Source organism: Taudactylus pleione, unplaced genomic scaffold, assembly GCF_031769625.1.
Source record: "Taudactylus pleione unplaced genomic scaffold, aTauple2 ptg000760l, whole genome shotgun sequence".
Taxonomy (NCBI): domain Eukaryota; kingdom Metazoa; phylum Chordata; class Amphibia; order Anura; family Myobatrachidae; genus Taudactylus; species Taudactylus pleione.
This window is the reverse complement of record NW_028285162.1, coordinates 2,533,139-2,550,189: the sequence shown is the minus strand read 5'-3', so window position 1 is coordinate 2,550,189 and position 17,051 is coordinate 2,533,139. Positions and strand designations below refer to the sequence as shown.

At 44.8% G+C, this 17,051-nt stretch overlaps 1 protein-coding gene across 1 annotated transcript in view; it reads right to left on the bottom strand.

Moving 5' to 3' along the window:
* GNPAT (glyceronephosphate O-acyltransferase) overlaps positions 1-17,051 on the bottom strand; it is a 118,669-nt gene that overhangs the window by 64,300 nt on the left and 37,318 nt on the right. Inside the window, exon 5 of the mRNA XM_088457434.1 lies at positions 7,863-7,990. Within this exon, the coding sequence (XP_088313560.1) occupies positions 7,863-7,990 (128 nt within the window). The remainder of the gene's footprint in view (positions 1-7,862; positions 7,991-17,051) is intronic.

Sequence of the window (17,051 nt, the reverse complement as noted above, 5' to 3'; positions counted from 1 at the left end):
AAGCACAGTCAAATGATGTAGTGAACAGAGAGGCTTTGGAAAGCCCATCTGAGCTCTGTTTCCATTGTGATATTTTTCCTTTCCTTGTCCCATTACATGACATGCTGAGAGATGTGTGAGCCTGTGTCTGTTTTTGCAGGAGGCTATCTATCTAAGAAAATTACTATCAGATCCATTCTTAAAAAGGTATTTAGCTTAAAATTTAGAGGAGAAGCAAAGTGATGCGAATAGGACACACAAGCTGCTTCTGCTGATTAAAATGTGGCATGCCTATATTCTGTGTGTGACTGTGGATATATATCTGCATGCAAAATGTCACTAACATAGCATTTTGCATGCAGATACACCCGCAGTTGCACACAGAATATAGGCATGCCGCGTATTATATTAATCAGCAGAAGCAGCGTGTGAGTACTATTTGCACTGCTTTGCAAATAAGACGCATTTGAAGGTAAAAAGTCGCACAAAAAGACGCTTGGTGCTACCAAGTCATGCCACGGCATGGCACAACTAGAAGGGCTGTTTAATGTGCAAGGAAGTATGTGGACACATCTGTATAATGTATGCACCGTGCAGTGTATACACATTGTACGTTCACGAGGGCCGTTCATCGCATCATCCCATACTGATTAATAATATATTTTATTTAGAATTGTGCAGCTTTGATGTAGTCTTGATGATATTCTGCACTTCTGAATAAATGTATTGATTTTTTAATGTGAAATATATAAATTATTTTTATTAAGTGTCAAATTTTTAAAGAATGGAATTCTCAATTTACTAATTAGTTTTTGCAATATATATGTGCTCATAGGGACAATATCTAATTTATGCTAAAACAGTTGACTTTCATGGGGAAATGGGGGATACAGGACCCCAAACAGGTAGTGTCCATTCGACTTTTAAACAATAACTTCTATAGACATCCAATATTATTTAGAGCCGGCGTTTATTATTTTTTAAAATAAATCACAATATTTTGTCATATTTGCATTTTAAATTGCACGTTTAGTTGCGTGTAACTGAAAAGAGCGTATAGATGGGGCTACATCAGTATACACTGGACATATATTGCTGCTGCTACAGGAAAGATATAGCAGTCATTATTACTAACTTGATGATGACTAATGACATCTTTATTCCTTAAAAACAGATTATTTTATTTCACTTAAGGATATACCCTCACACACACCCCCATAAAAGTACCCAGCACCAGAAAGAAAGGCTTTTCAAGCAATGCAGCCTAATCTAAAGCTAGAAAATACTGTAAATGTTCTCTTCCCAAGAATATATAGGTATATAAACAATGTATCCTCCACACCTACACTGTGTCTTTGCCATTTTCACTTGATGATGATTTATAATTTACAGTTTAGTACAGAAGTCTAGAATGAAGAAACCTTGTTGTTCTATTACTGTATGTCTAATAGAGTGTGATGCTATGAACAAATGTAGGGAATGTATCTGCTATCTCGGCATGTTATCCTTTAAATCTGTAAGGTTTAGATAATCTGACAAATAAATTTTTTCTCACAAAGCTATCACGGTCCTAACTGTGTGGAGTTTGTATATTCTCCCTGGGCTTGCGTGGGTTTCCTCTGGGTACTACGGTTTCTTCCCACAATGCTATATGTAGCACTTCTTACACTTTTAATTATAACCTCTTACTTATGTAAGACTTCACACATAGAAGTTTCTTTATATTTCTTTAACTATCACTTGTAATCTCATACTAGTATGATGCCGTGGGGCGGTTCTGCTGCGGTGGCCTGTACTTATTCCATAGGAGTGTTAGGGACCTGCCTGATAGAGGTCACCTGGATGCGGTGGGCAGGCCCATAATTATGGCCATTATTATGCTAAGAACCTCTTTGATGCAGTATTATTATTAGGTTTAGCATTGTTAGAGTGTGCACTCGCATTGTTTTCTCTTTTTTACTTGAGGGACCCTGCGCTAACAGATCCAGCCATAGAGGAAGAGAAAACGGAGTGTCTATGGATAGATTAGATATGTCGGTGAACCAATGGCAGGAGCTACTAGTATCACGGTTTCGCCTTCCTCCTTGCATTTCCCGAGGACCCTTGGGAAGAGGGAAATCAGAAGAGATACGCCAGCTTGAAGTCCACGAATGTGGCTGAGGGGGTTCTGGTCCTGTACCCGTACCTGGGGACCTTGTGATTGTGACGTGAGAGCATGAAATCTACGTCTGGTAGGCCCCATTTGTTCACCAGGAGTTGAAAAACCCTTGGATGGAGAGCCCACTCTCCAGCATGTATGTCCCGACTACTTAGGAAGTCAGCTTCCCAGTTGAGGACTCCCGGGATGAATATTGCCGAGATAGTCGCAAGATGACGTTTTCCCCAGATCAGAACGTTTGTCACTTCCCTCATGGCTGCGTGACTTCGCGTGCCTCCTTGATGATTGAGACAGGCTACTGTGGTCGCATTGTCGGACTGGTTCTGGACCGGCCTGGCCTGGAGCAGGTCCTGTGCCATGATAAGTGCTTCGTATACTGCTCAAAGCTCCAGAATGTTCATGGGCAGATGACTTTCCTGATTTTTTCATCTTCCTTGAAAAGGTGCGATGACCTGCCACCGCCTCCCATTCATCCACAAAGACTGGTGTCCATGGTGAGGAGCACCCAATTTGGAATCCAGAATGGGTGATCTTTGTCCAGATGATCCTTTTGTAGCCACCACGAGAGAGAGAGAGAGAGAGAGAGAGAGAGAGAGAGAGAGAGACAAATCTCCGGAGTGAGAAGGATCCTCCGGGACTGTATTAGATGATACTGTCCGTTCCAACAAGAGAGATACAATTGATGCAGAGGCCTGGAGCGGAACGGAGCTTTTTCAACCGTGTCGAAGGTGGATACCATTGATCCCAAGACCTGCATCACTGATAGAATGGATACCCTTCGATTGCGTAGCAGTTTGTCTACTCTCAATGATAGGGTCGCAATCTTGTCCTCTGGCAGAAACACCCTTTTTGCCTGAGAATCCAGAAGAGCTCCCAGATGTATCATCTGCTGTATTGGAGACAATGCAGATTTCTGCCAATTGATTATCCAGCCGTGTGTCTGTAGGCAGGCAATGGACAGTTGGAGATGGTGTTGTAGAACAGCCGGAGATTGTTACAATATCAGAAGGTCATCCAGGTATGGGAGTATTCTGATTCCTTGACGCCTGAGGTAGGCCGTCATCACGCCATTATTTTGGTGAAGACCTGAGGGGCCGTTGATAGACCAAAGGGCAGTGCCTGAAATTGGTAATGTTGTTGCAGGACAGCAAACCGTGGAATTTGTTGGTGGGATGGCGTAATAAGGCACATGCAGGTACGCATCCTGAATGTTCAGGGAAGCCATAAAATCCCCCAATTCCATTGCCAAAATAATTGTTCAGAGAGTCTCCATACGGAACTTGGGTACACAGATAGACTTGTTGAGGGTTTTCAGATTTAGAATAGGGCGATGAGACCCATTTGGTTTCTGAACCAAATTGGAATAATAACCCTTTCCTTGTTGAACAACAGGAACCAGAATTATCACCCCTGCCTGCAGCAGGGAGTACATGGCCTCTTGTAAAGCCAAGGCATTGATAGGTTCTGTTGGGGGAGTTGTACAAAAAACTTCTGGGGAAGATGCCTCCAGTGAGAGACCACTTCTCGGACCCAGGCATCTGTTTGATGCCAGTAGTCAACAAATTGAAGTCGGTCTCCTACCCTGGGATCCCCCAGGAGGAGGCCCGCCCCATCAGACAGAGGGTTTGTCATCTGGCTTAGAAGCTGCACGTCTGGCCGACCAGGACCAAAAAGAAGACTGCCTAGACTTTGATGTAGCTGTTGATGGCAGACCTGCAGATATTGAGGCTGCCAGAGTAGCCACTATCTTATCCAACTCTGCTCCAAAAAGTATATTTCTAATAAAAAAGGTAAGGATTTCAGAGCCTTCTTTGACCCCGTATCTGCTTTCCAGGACCTCATCCAAAGGCTCTACAAGCCACAACAGAGGCTGCCGAAAGTTTAGAACAGGGATGGGAAACCTCCTGCCCGGGGTCTATACAAGGCCCTCAGAATCATTTGGTCTGGCCCTCTGAGCTTTTTTTTCTGCTAGCCTCATCTGGCTAGCAGGGTGCCTAGAATGCCACACTGCAGCCAGAATCTATGCAGCAGAGCTGCCTGGGATACTTCAGACGGTCACACCACTGCCCTTACAGCTCCCCGGAGCATCCTCAGGATGCCCCAGGCATTGCTGTAATCACCGTTGAATGTGGCCCCGCCCCTTGGGACATCACATGGAGGGGGCGTGGCCTGCACTGGGCACGCAAATAATGTTAAATATATCTAAATTTGGCCCTCGGCAGAAAAAAGTTTCCCACCCCTGCTTTAGAAGCTAGGAGCCCCTCATCTATTGCAGCTTCTCCCCCACAGTAGGAGGGATTTCCCACTTAGTACATACAGAAGCTGGGAAAGGATACAAAGATACTAATCTTTTCGTAACATGGAACCATTTATCCAGGTTACTCCATGCCTCCTCCATAAGTTCAGTGAGCTGCTCAGATTTAGGAAACTCAGCTTTTATCACCTTCTGGTGTGTAAACACTGGAGCCTTCCATCTAGGAGCTGGCCCATCATCCTGTATATTTAGGATTGATTTGACCGCCCTCACCAAAGAAGGGACATCAACTGTAGAAGGATGGTCCTCCTCTCCCAAGATTGACCCTGGAGAAGAACCCGGCGCATCATCTGATTCCTCCAATGAGGAGTCTGACTCTACATGTTGAGCAGACTGATAAAAAGAGAACACCCATTTAGGCGCCTTAGTGGCTACCGGTCTGTTTGGAATAGCCGACTGAGCCATATTCTGACTTGAGTGGGCATAAACAACCATCCAGGAAGAATGTATAGGGGGAGAAAACATAGCATGCTGAAACTGCTGTGGGTATCCCATTAAAGGAGGCTGGGTGGGAGTAGCCAAATGATCCACTAGCTGCTTCATCACCTGAGACAAGGAGGACACCCAAGATGGCTCCTGTACAGGGGCTGGTAGACTGGACTGATGAGGTGGTTCTTTATAACAGACAGCACACAAACAATCCTGTATAAAGTCCTGAGGGGACAAACCCACCAAAACAGGATTTACATAAAACCAGCACAGGGGTCACCACCTCCTGTTTCCTTTTATTTTTTGACATATCAATTATAAAGGTAACAATGCAATGTAATGTGACAGCCTTCACAAATAACTAGTAAATGTGAAGTACCAAGGAAAACCCCCACCCACCTGTAACAGAGGTATGAGGAGAAAAAAAAAAAAAAACAGTATCAACACAGCAGCTAGCAAAAAAAGTCACATACAATGCATATGTAGTTCAGTTACCATGGACCCTGAATCAACTACTCAAATCTTGGTAGGATATAGAGCACTATATACCTGACCCAGGGGAGCGGCATAGAGGGAGTCTTACCCAAAACCTCCTGAGACTAAACCGCTTCAGCAGAGCACCAATAGTGGGTTGTGAGCATCTCATATGCTCGAGGAGGGTAAAACGGGAAAACCTTTGATGGATCTGCGTCTGAGTCAGGGGAGTAGCTGCCGGGGGAGAGCCTAAACTGCGTCAACAGGCCAGGTACGCTGGCCTCATGGCAGCAGAAGCGTCTGCTGCCGATCCCCAGCGTCAGACGATAATGCCCTGGTGGTCTAGTGAGGGAGAGGAGGGCCCCGGGCCCTCACTGCAGCGGCTTACGTTGCATCTCCAGCACTGGAAACAAGGACTGCCACGCACGATTGCCCGTATGCGAGGAATCGCCTTACCTGACATCTTCGTGCGTCCGGTTGTAGTCCGGAAGCCCCAGCTTCGCAGCTAGCAAGCTCTGCCATGAGCCGCTAAAATCACCAGAGATGTTACTGGTGTTGCGGCCCGGCGAAGGTAGACAGAGTCGCAGTGCAGGAGTCTTATTACGCTCAGCACTGCTAACTCTATAATATAGAAATAAAATAAGACACAAAATTAAAGCTTGGGACTGCCTGAGCAGTCCCCCTGTTAAAAATGTGCGTCTGAATCCTGCCGCACCAAATGAACAACTGAATGCCTATGGCGGGGTATAGTTGGAGGAGGACGTGTGGCATCCTGGGAGCTGAAAGCTTAACTGTTTGGTGCCTGGATCACTCCAACCACATTATCCCCATGTATCCCTGTGGATCCCTATGGATCCTGCAGAAGAAATAGAAAAAGTAGACAGCGAGATATATCCCAAAAATAAATCAAACTGTAAAGCACTATAAGAAGATTCTACAAATACTGTTTTCTCTATAAGGCATTAAATTTCCCTCTCCAAAAAATGAGCTAAGAAACCCCCAAACTTATATAAATGCAAGTTTTAGCATCATTTGACAACTATACTGTATATGTAATTAATATCTTAACTGTTCAGCAAGTACCCAAATCTTTTCAGTGCCAACGCAAAAGACAGTTTCACTACATCTAACAATCAGATGTTTTAGGATTATGTCCAAATGTGTACTTTTCATTATGTATATTGTATTCAAGTAGCTATTATGCAAAATATAATTATGTGAACAGTGACTATGAATCCCATACTCAACGGAACACTTGTTTATAAAGTAGACAACACGGTCCATTAATCTGATGTTAGAGATAAATGTGTCTTCATGAACATATACCTCAAATTAGGAGCTCACACTAGTGTAGCAAAAAGAGATGACAACATATGTATAAAAAAGGAGTATACAGGGAAATACAGGGTTCTCTCAATCACTCAGACACCGAGCAGATGAAACCAACGTGATGGTTTATTTTTCCACATCACACAGCAACAGATAATATGTACGGACAAGCGGTAAATACAGTGAACAGACAATTCGCAGGTAGCAGTCCAGATTGGGCCAGTCTCAGCAGCGTATAAAGTCCCAGAAAAATTCCAAGAAATAGCTAGAGATGCACAGTCCCACAGTAGAGACTATCACTGACCCCGCAGCAGTAAATAGCGTATTGGTCCTTGCAGAATTTCCAAAGTATTAATCCACACAGAACTGGTGATGAGTTCCACTAGCACCTTGGCAGAGCGAGACCTCTTAGCCAAAGTCAGCGACTAACATCAGCAGCTGCCTTTTGTGACCTCTTTTGAAACTTTCAAATTTCCCTCGATATTGTGACCACCCAGGGGAGTTGCATTGTTCCCTGATTGGTGTGGGTCTCTTATCTCCTACCTCCCCCAGATATTACTTCCCTGACGAACACCTGCTGGGTTGGCTCAGTGTAGTCTGCCAGGCCCCAGTGAGGCACAAAAGCAGGCAAATGGAAGGAGGTGTAAATACTGAGCGTCCCCTGCGGAGGCAGAAATTAACTTAAGAGATCTTTTGTTCTGTGAGGTGTTACATTGCTCTACTGGTTATGAATAAAACAGGCATATGGACAAGGGCTAAACATGAAGGGGCTAGACAGTACTAAACATTACATTTCCTGACATTATTACAGTAAATAATATACCTGCTAATGGAAACGTGTAAGTCCTGTGAATGAACACACATACACTAGGAGACGGGTAGGAAAACACAAAAGGGCTAAAAAGTTAATGAATCGCTGCAAGGAATGAGATGTTGCAAATACATTTTTAATACACATCTCATTTCCTCACAATAAGAATAAAAAAATGATTACCACTCCAAACCGTGGATAGTACACAAAGCTGCGTGTAACATGTTGGTAATCCTCATGTTTTTTTATCTTTTTGTACTCGTGTGTGCTGTATCATTCTGGATATAGGTCTATGCAAGTGATAATGAGATATAATAATAAATAGGGCTTAATTTAAATGAAGATAAAATATGGCTTATTATACTAACCCGCAGCATAGTCTTCACATACTCTGCAAATACTGCCCAGTAAAGCTTGTTCCCCCGAAACGTGCGTCGCATGAAGAAGGCACCAGACATGCGGAGGAGTTCACCCACAATTTTCATACCCATGAAGTCTATGGTACATAAGAAACATGGGAAACTGACCTTTTACAAAAGAAAATTATTAACTTTATAAAGTAAGGATTCTGTCATGAATTTCCGTTATGTAATGCACATGAATAAACATTTTCATTCAAGAATAAAAGAAATGCAATATCTCATTCAGTATCTAGGCAATGGAACCAAGTAGCAGCATGTAAATACAATAATAATATTTGGCAGGAAAAACAATTATGCTGCAATATATGGAGACATATCAGGCATCTGATAACCCCGATGACGGGAGGACTGCGCATGCACAGGGCCCGGTCTGCACATGTGCAGAATGGGTCTTGCGAGATCGCTCTCGCAGGCCTAAGCCGCAGCCTGATTGAAAGCTGTTGCCATTTGAGGGTGGCGCTGGGCAGCATTCCCAAAGACGGGTGCAACGTAGTCCCTGTTTTCTGGGAGTGCTGAGGTCAGTGTCTGCATTTACCTATGCAGATTTACCAGCAGTAACAGTGCAGATAAGGCGGCCAAATCTTAGTCGCCTTTAGCTTTCATCTATTGTAATAAAACATTACAGTATTTATGGTATCTCTTTCTTTGAATTATCAATTCATCTGCAAGGATTTCTATACATGGAGAAAGGTTAAATAATGTAGAATTATCTTCTACATACAGTATATCAAAGCATAGGTTACTCCATACAAGGTGGAAGTTTCTTCACCTATCTGGTGAGGGCTGCAGCCACAAATGTAACTGCCCCTGCAATAATGGATGACTATAATGAAGAGCAGGTACTAATCCTGGGAAGGGTCTTTTATAACTATTATGATAAACTGTATGCTTCACAAGTTCAATAAAGCCCGGAGGAACACTTCTATATTTTGACGGAAGTGCGGTACCCAAAATTTTTCCTGAAAGCCTGAATTTTCTTGGAAGAGGTGTCTCTAGTGATCATATTCTTTTACTTAAGGGAAAGGCAACGGGATTGGATGAGATGTTGATAGAGTTGTATAAGAAGCAAAGAGCACTTTATATCTCCGTGCTTTAGGAAACATTTAATCAAGTGCAGGATGTAGAGCAATCTATGGCTCTTATGTTCTACAAGCATGGCAAGGATCCCGCTCTATCCTTTTTTTTATAAAGTCCTATATCTTTGTTCACAGAAAATTTCAGCTAAGGGTCTGACTATGCATCTTAACAGGGCTGTAGCTAAAATAGTTCAATCAGATCAGACAGTTTTATGCCAGGTAAATCTACAACCACAAATCTGAGAAATCTAAACAATTATTTGCAATTAAAACAATGTGAATGAAATGCCACTGGTGGTGTTTCTTGATGCCACTGATGCCTTTATATTGGTGGAATGAGTTTATTTATAAATGGTAATAAAGCAATTGGATCATGCTTTTATAGGTTGGGTTGGGTTATACTGCTATACACAGCCCCTGGTGCCAGATTTCGATGTAAATGGGTATGTGTTGGGGTCTTTTCGGTTGGGGAGGGATATGAAGCAGAGCTTCTCACTCTCTCCCGGATGGTTTGCCTTGGCTATTTAGAATCTGGCATGTTGCATTAATATCTCCTGGGTATACACAGGCTTGCAGTGAGTAAACAGGGTGATGCGATCACCCTCTATGCAGAGCATCCTGCTTTTAATGGCTGATGCACAAGAATCAATGTGTAGCCTACAGTACTTCTGATGGTGAATTGGTTTGAGTATTTCTCTGGTCTTAAGATCAACTATGCTAAATCCAATAGATTTCCTATTAGAAGGAACACAAGAAATCTCACAGCAGGTATCTCATAAATGGACTAAATACTTGAGTATATGGGTGTCTAACAATGTAAGAATATAACTAACTAAACATTCATCTTCTAATGGATTTTTAAAGATAAGAATTTAGACATTGAAAATGATGTACTTCAACGTGCCCTGGTATTCATATTCAGGTTTCTCAGAGAATAAGGAGACTTTTGTCCAGTAGCTCACCCTATACCCTGTCCCAGTGTCCACCATTGGATGAAAGAAAAGATCATATCTCATCAAAAGAGAGTTATAGTACCGCTGAATGTACTGTGCAGAGTTGAAACTACAGAAAATTTGGTACTCCCAATTGTGAACTTTATTACGCATCGCAGCTTGCATTGTTGGGAAACTTCAGGTTGAACAGACAGGGTTCATTCACACTCCGTTGCAGGTTCTTCTCAGGGGAAAATGCAGGAGACATACTACAGGGCATGTAATAGGTTAGGAACTCCTGCAAGTCTTCTCGTATTATTAAAGCGGCAATCATTTTAGAGGCAAAACCAGCTTGGTTTTGCCTTTAAAATGAGTGCCACTTTGAAAATACAGGAAGACTTGCAGGAGTTCCTGCAGAGGCTGCAGCTCACAGCCTATTACATAAGCTCCTACACCTCTTATTATACAGGCTAGAAGTGTTCGTACAGATGTGTCCTCACACATTTAGCCTCCTTGTGCGTTAAACAGTCCTTCTAATCGCGCCATGCCGTGGCTCGGTAGCGCCGAACATCTCCTCTTTGTGCGACTTTTTACCTTCAACTGAGTCGTATTCACACAAAGATGCGAATAGCTAGCACAAGCAGAATCTGCTTATTAAAATTATATGCAGCATGTCTATATTCTGAGTGCGTCTGCATGTGAAATGCTATGTTACAGTGTTACAGCCACTGACACTAACGTAGCATTTCACATGCAGATACACAGAGAACATAGGCATGCTGCATATCATTTTAATCAGCAGCATGATTCTTGTGTGAATAAGACGCATTTGAAGGATAAAAAAAAAAAATTCGCACGAAAGACGCTCAGCGCTACGGAGGCACACGGGGCTCCCGCATTATGTGGCACGACTTGTAGCGCATGGAGGATCGATGTGGACACATCTATACCTCCCACCGATTTATGTATTAAGCTACAGACACTCCACTGTGGCAGAAAGGGAATAGATCCTCTCTAGGAGCGGAGGCAAGGTGGAACGAATATGTTATGTGTGCATAGAATATAAATTTAGAATTCCTTGAACAAAATTCCAAATTTGGAAACAGGGTGTACAAGTCATATATGTGCTTCTATTAGTCAAATTTAATACGGATGGCTTTGTAGAGTTATCAGCAAAATTGGAAGCTCCCTGTATGATGGAGAATGGGTATATAAAAGCTCCCAAGGAAATGGCCAGTGAAAAGGAGATTTATACGCTTACCTGTTAAATCCTTTTCTTCGATTCCATAGGGGACACAAGCTCTACACTGGTGGGATGGAGTCTGGACACCACACAGTTAACTCAAAGTCAAAGCCCAGAATACCCCCTTCCCCATATACCCCACCCCCCAGCCACAGGCAATTCAGTTCAGTTAACAATCCTAAGGCAAGGAGCAAGAAGGAGGAGAAGGAAGACCGGCACGCACTCAGGTTCAAAACACACAAGAAATGTGAACAGGAGAACTGAAAGCAGAGCAAAGCCCCACAAGCCAGGTGCGTCAGGGTGATAGCACTGTGTCCCCTATGGAATCGAAGAAAAGAATTTAACAGGTAAGCACATAAATCTCCTTTTCTTCTTCCTCCATAAGGGACACAAGCTCTACGCTGGAACGTCCCAAAGCTAATCCCCTAATTGTGGGGGCATTCCTTGGCTGCACTAAGGACCCTTCGCCCAAAAGCCACATCATGAGTGGTGAAGGTGGAAAAAAACTTCAGGAACGTATTGGCAGAAAACCACGTGGCCGCCTTACACAGCTGCTCTGCAGAAGCACCACATCGCATTGCCCACGAAGTTCCCTCCGACCAGGTTGAATGAGCTCTCACTGCGGACGGTGCATGAAGGTCTGCCGCCGCATAAGCATGGCGAACAGTCAAACTGATCCATCTGGCCAGCGACTGCTTAGTAGCCGGCCAGCCCAGCTTGCGAGAGTCATACAGGACAAAGACAGCATCTGTCCTACGCAGATCCTTTGCCCTGTCCACATAAACCTGGAGGGATCGCACAACATTTAAGGAGGCCTGCTATGGAGAAGAATCCGGGACCTGAAAAGAAGGAACCACAAGCTCTTGATTGATGTGAAACCTGGAAACAACCTTAGGAAGGTAACCTAGACATGTTCGAAGGACAGCTCTGTCTTGGTGAAAGATTAGAAACTGAGAGTGTCAGGACAATGCGCTCAAGTCCGACACCCATCGGGCAGAAGCTATGGCAAGGAGGAAGACAGTCTTCCAGGTAAGCCAACAAATGTCCAATGTGTCCAGCCCTAAGAACCAGAGACAAATTCCAAGGAGCCACCAGTGGTACAAACGGGGGTTCTACGTGGTGGACACTTTGAAAAAATGTCCGAACATCAGGCAACAGTGCAATCTGTCTCTTAAAGAGAACCGAAAGAGCTGAAACCTGCACTTTTAGAAACGCAAGGCGGAGGCCCAAATCCAGCCCCGTTTGCAAAAAGGAGAGAACTTGAGAGTCGAAATGACCTGGGGTTAAGATTCCTAGCCAAACACCGGTCAAAGTAAGTCCTCCAAACCCGATGGTAAAGAGAGCTTAGAGGCATTGAGCATAGTGTTAATGACTGCCCTGGACAACCCCTTAGCTCTCAAGACAGATGTCTCAAGAGCCACCCCGTCAAAGCGAGACGGGCCACATCCGGCTGAAAGCACAGGCCACAGTGGAAGACGCAGAGGAGCGTCAACGGAGAGGCCCTGTAGATCCGCGTACCACGCCCTCCACAGCCGATCGAGAGCAGCGAGGCTCACCGTGCCACCCTCCAACCTTCAACTTGCGGAGGACCCGTGGAATTAGAGAGATTGGAGGAAAGATGTACAGGAGTGGAAAGGTCCACTGAACCGCCAGAGCATCCACCAGAAAGGCTCCCGAATCTCTGGTGCAAGAGCAGTACCTTGGGACCTGGTGATTGTGTCGAGACGAAATCATGTCGATGTCCAGCAAGCCCCAACGAAGAACCACGAGATGAAAGACGTCCGGATGTCGGGTCCATTCGCCTGAATGAACATCATGGAGGCTTAGGAAGTCGGCTTCCCAATTTTGTACTCTTGGAATGTAAGCTGCTGACAGGGACAGAAGATACCTCTCCGACCAAAGAAGAATGCAGCCAACTTCTCTCATGGCGAGTACCGCCCTGATGATTTACGTAGGCGACAGCCGACGCATTATCAGACTGTTCCTGGACACAGTCTACACTTAGAAGGACGCTCTCTGTCCAGCATCTGTTTGAAAGATTCTCACACTTGAACTAAACCCTGAACTGACTGCGCAAAAGACAGCATTCAAGCAGTCTCTACGGCAGAAGGCAGGAAAGGGGACGATAGCACATTGGGGACCACACATGAAGGGGCAGCGGCCGAGCCTATCAACTACCTTTAACATTACCTCGGATAGCGAGGCAATCCAAGCAGGTTCTTGGGTAGCAGGTGAAGCTGAAGGACCAGCCTGCTGTGAGGTTGTAAAACAGCGAGTACTAAGACCATCATGGTCCGGAACCTGTGAAGAGAACACAGCAGCACAAGCCCTGTAATTACTCAGTACCCAATGCACCCGCCTCCTTGGAAGCTTTATCCCTGGAAGACATAGTATAGCAATCCAGGAGGACACACACACACACCACAGCAAAAGACCGTGGTGTGCCAAACAGGGTAGAGCAATGAATGTAAAAGCACCACAAATAGAAATAAGTGGTGCTATACAGACTATAGCTAAATACATTAACTAGTCAAACATACAGACACATTTAATGCAAAATTAACTGCAATATTAAATGCAATATTTAAGGCAATAAATGCTCAACAAACGGGGGTGGAGTAGCTAAATGTATAACCTGACCACTGAGGGTGAGGTACATGGGGAGACATGAGCCTGCACTCTCCACAGACCTGCAGGCACCTAGAAATGGCTGCCCGGCGTCTGTGAGGAGGGGAGGGAGGAAGAGGAGTGACCCTGGGATGGAGTGCCTCTAATAAGGGAAAGCGCCCAGGGATGGAGGGGGAGCCAACGGGGAGAGCCTACCTCCCCCTTCTGGCATGGACCCCAGGGGGGATGCAGTCGGGATGCCGATGATCTAAATGCCGACCGTCAGCATCCCAACTTTTTAATCCCGGCAAGTGTCTAATAACCGGTGTCAAAATCCCGAAGCCTGTCATTAGCCCGACACCCGGCTTACCAATTGAAGGGGGGGCGGGTGGAGATTTAGATTAGGGTCTCCCGAGGGTGACTTAGGGTTAGGCAGCCCCCGGGAAGATAGGGTTAGGCTAGGGGAAGGGGGGTTAGGGTTAGACATCCATGGGGGAGGTTAGGGTTAAGCACCCCCCCGGGAGACTTAGCGTTAGGCTGCGGGGAAGGGGGGGGGTTAGGTTTAGGCACTTAGAGGGGGGGGGGTTAGTAAATAGAAAAAAAATAGTTACCTGTCGGGATCTCACTGCCGGGCTTCCGCTGTCTGGATTTGAACTGCCGGCCATGCTAATCCCCCCCAGGGCAATGGCCGCCACTATCGCGGTGCCCCATTGCTTAAAAGTGCCCTGGTGGTCTAGTGGGGACTTTCAGAAGACCTGGCCCTCTCCTGCCAGCACCGCCGGTGTCTCCCATGCCGGCGGTTTAAATCCACGTCCACGTAAGCTACCTGCAAGCAGGGAGCCGCCTTACCCTATCCCCGCTGCTTCTCCCTGCTGTGTCCGGAATAGCGGCCGAGATAACTGACCCAATCGCCAGTGCTGTTGGCGCTGGGATGATGGAGCAGCAGCGTGGGCGTCCTATAGGACGCCTACCCCTTCTTACTCTGTAATAATTTTTTTTTTTCAAAGTAAAAATAAAAACCGAAGTAAAACCTATGAAGCTGTTAGCACAGCTTCCACATTGTGGAACACTAAACTGAGGTGCCTGTGGTTGGGGGCGGGGTACAGGGGTAGTCTAGGCTGTGCTCAACAAGTTTAACCGTGTGGTGCCCGGACTCCATCCCACCAACCTATACCCTGCGTAAAGCCTGTGTCCCCTATGGAGGAAGAAGAAAAATAAACTTCCCTAATTTGAGGACAGGATAACGTAGGGACAGTAGGGCTTTTAAATTCTATCAAGTACACAGCCTCCCCTAAGTGGTAAATTAGGGATTTGGGTGGCAGGATAAAATACCATAGCAGTAAACACACAAAAACCTTGACATTAATCCTATAGAGCAGCGGTTTCCAAAGTGTGTGCCGCGGCTCCCAGGGGTGCCGTGGCACTGATGCACGGGTGCCACGGGTGGATGCTTTGCCCACCCCTACTTTAACAGCTAGTAAGCTGGTCGGGCCGCGCGCAGCCTCTCTATGCAGCCTGTGGCCATTTACACACACAGCCGGCCCCATGCTGTCCTGCTGCTGCTGGCTCTCACTGACTGTCAGTCAGAGCCGTGTAGCCCCGCCCCCTTCTACTCTTCCCGAACTCTATAGTCTTTTCTCTCCTTCTGCAGGCTGCACCTCACAGCGTGGCTTCTGGACTCTCCTCTGCCTTGGTCAGTGATATTCAGGGACACAGTGTGTTTGAATTTTTAAGGGAGTGAATATGTTATTATTAAAATTGAATATATTTATTTTACCCCTATATTATATTAAGTTTTTAATTGTTAAATAATCTATATTTAGCACTGGTGTGGTGAGGGGTGGATGTATTGCAGTCCTTGGTAAAGTTATTATTACATGGTTATAGATATTTTAAATAGAGCTAAAGTGCATGAGACTTGCATACTTTTTTGTTATGCACTTTATCATCAGTTAAAATATCATTACGATAGTTCTCAATACTACCTTTCCATCCCACACCAGCGCTAAATATAATCAGTAACAGTGGGGGAGAAGCAAGAAGAAGTGGTAAGTGCCAAATGCCCTATAACCAGCGCTATTTGACACTTAAACTTCAGCATATATGAAAGCAGATAATGTAGAGAGAACAATGGCTTTTCTCTACGTTATCTGCAAACATCTAATGATTGTGACATCACCATACCATAGTATGCAACAGAAAATCATTCACGTTATTAAAAAAAAAAAAAAAAACAATAAGCGAGCTTTTGTGCCTTAATTTTTTTCAAATATCGGTACAATTACCTCTTGCTTTTTCGTTTTCAATGTATTTATTTATGTCATTCTTTATAATGGCTACTTAGTTGGTACGATAGAAAGTAAAAAAATTTTCTTTTGGCCTAGGGGTGCCGCGAAAAAGCAATGAGACACTAAGGGCGCCTTCAAGTGAAAAAGTTTGGGAACCACTGCTATAGAGAATTAAATAATGGAGAAGCTAATGCTTTAGTCACCAAATTTCCTTCCTCTTTAGCAAATGGTGTTTACCAACACAGGACACAGCATAAAATAAAGTCATACAGTCAGGTGCATAAATATTAGGACATTGACAGAATTTTCATATTTTGGCCTCTATTCACCACCACAATAGCTTTGAAATGAAACAAACAAGATGTGCTTTAACTGCAGACTATCAGATTTAATTTGAGGGTAATTACATCCAAATCAGGTGAACGGTTTCTATATGTGCCTCCCACTTTTTAAGGGGCCAAAAGTAATGGGACAAACTAAACAATCCTAAATCTAACTCACTTTTTAATAGTTTGTTGCAAATCATTGACACTACCACCACCATGCTTCACTGATGAGGTGGTATGTTTTGGATCATGAGCAGTTCCTTTCCTTCTCCATACTCTTCTCTTCCCATCACTCTGGTACAAGTTGAACTTTGTCTCATCTGTCCATAGGATGTTGCTCTAGAACTGTAATGGCTTTTTTAGATGTTGTTTGGCAAACTCTAATCTGGTCTTCCTGTTTTTGAGGCCCACCAATGGTTTACATCTTGTGGTGAACCCTCTATATTCACTCTTGTGAAACGGGGCGAGCTGTCACTCACCATCGACAGCCGCCCCGTCTTGTAGCGAGCCCCACAGCAACTGAAGTTCAGTCGCTCGGCGGGGCTCGCGTATGCGCACGCCGGACGCGGCGCATGCGAGCGGCTCTGAATTAGGCCCATTGTTCACTATTTTATCCCCCCCATTTTTTCTACGTTCATTTGACCATATACTCCTCTACACTTC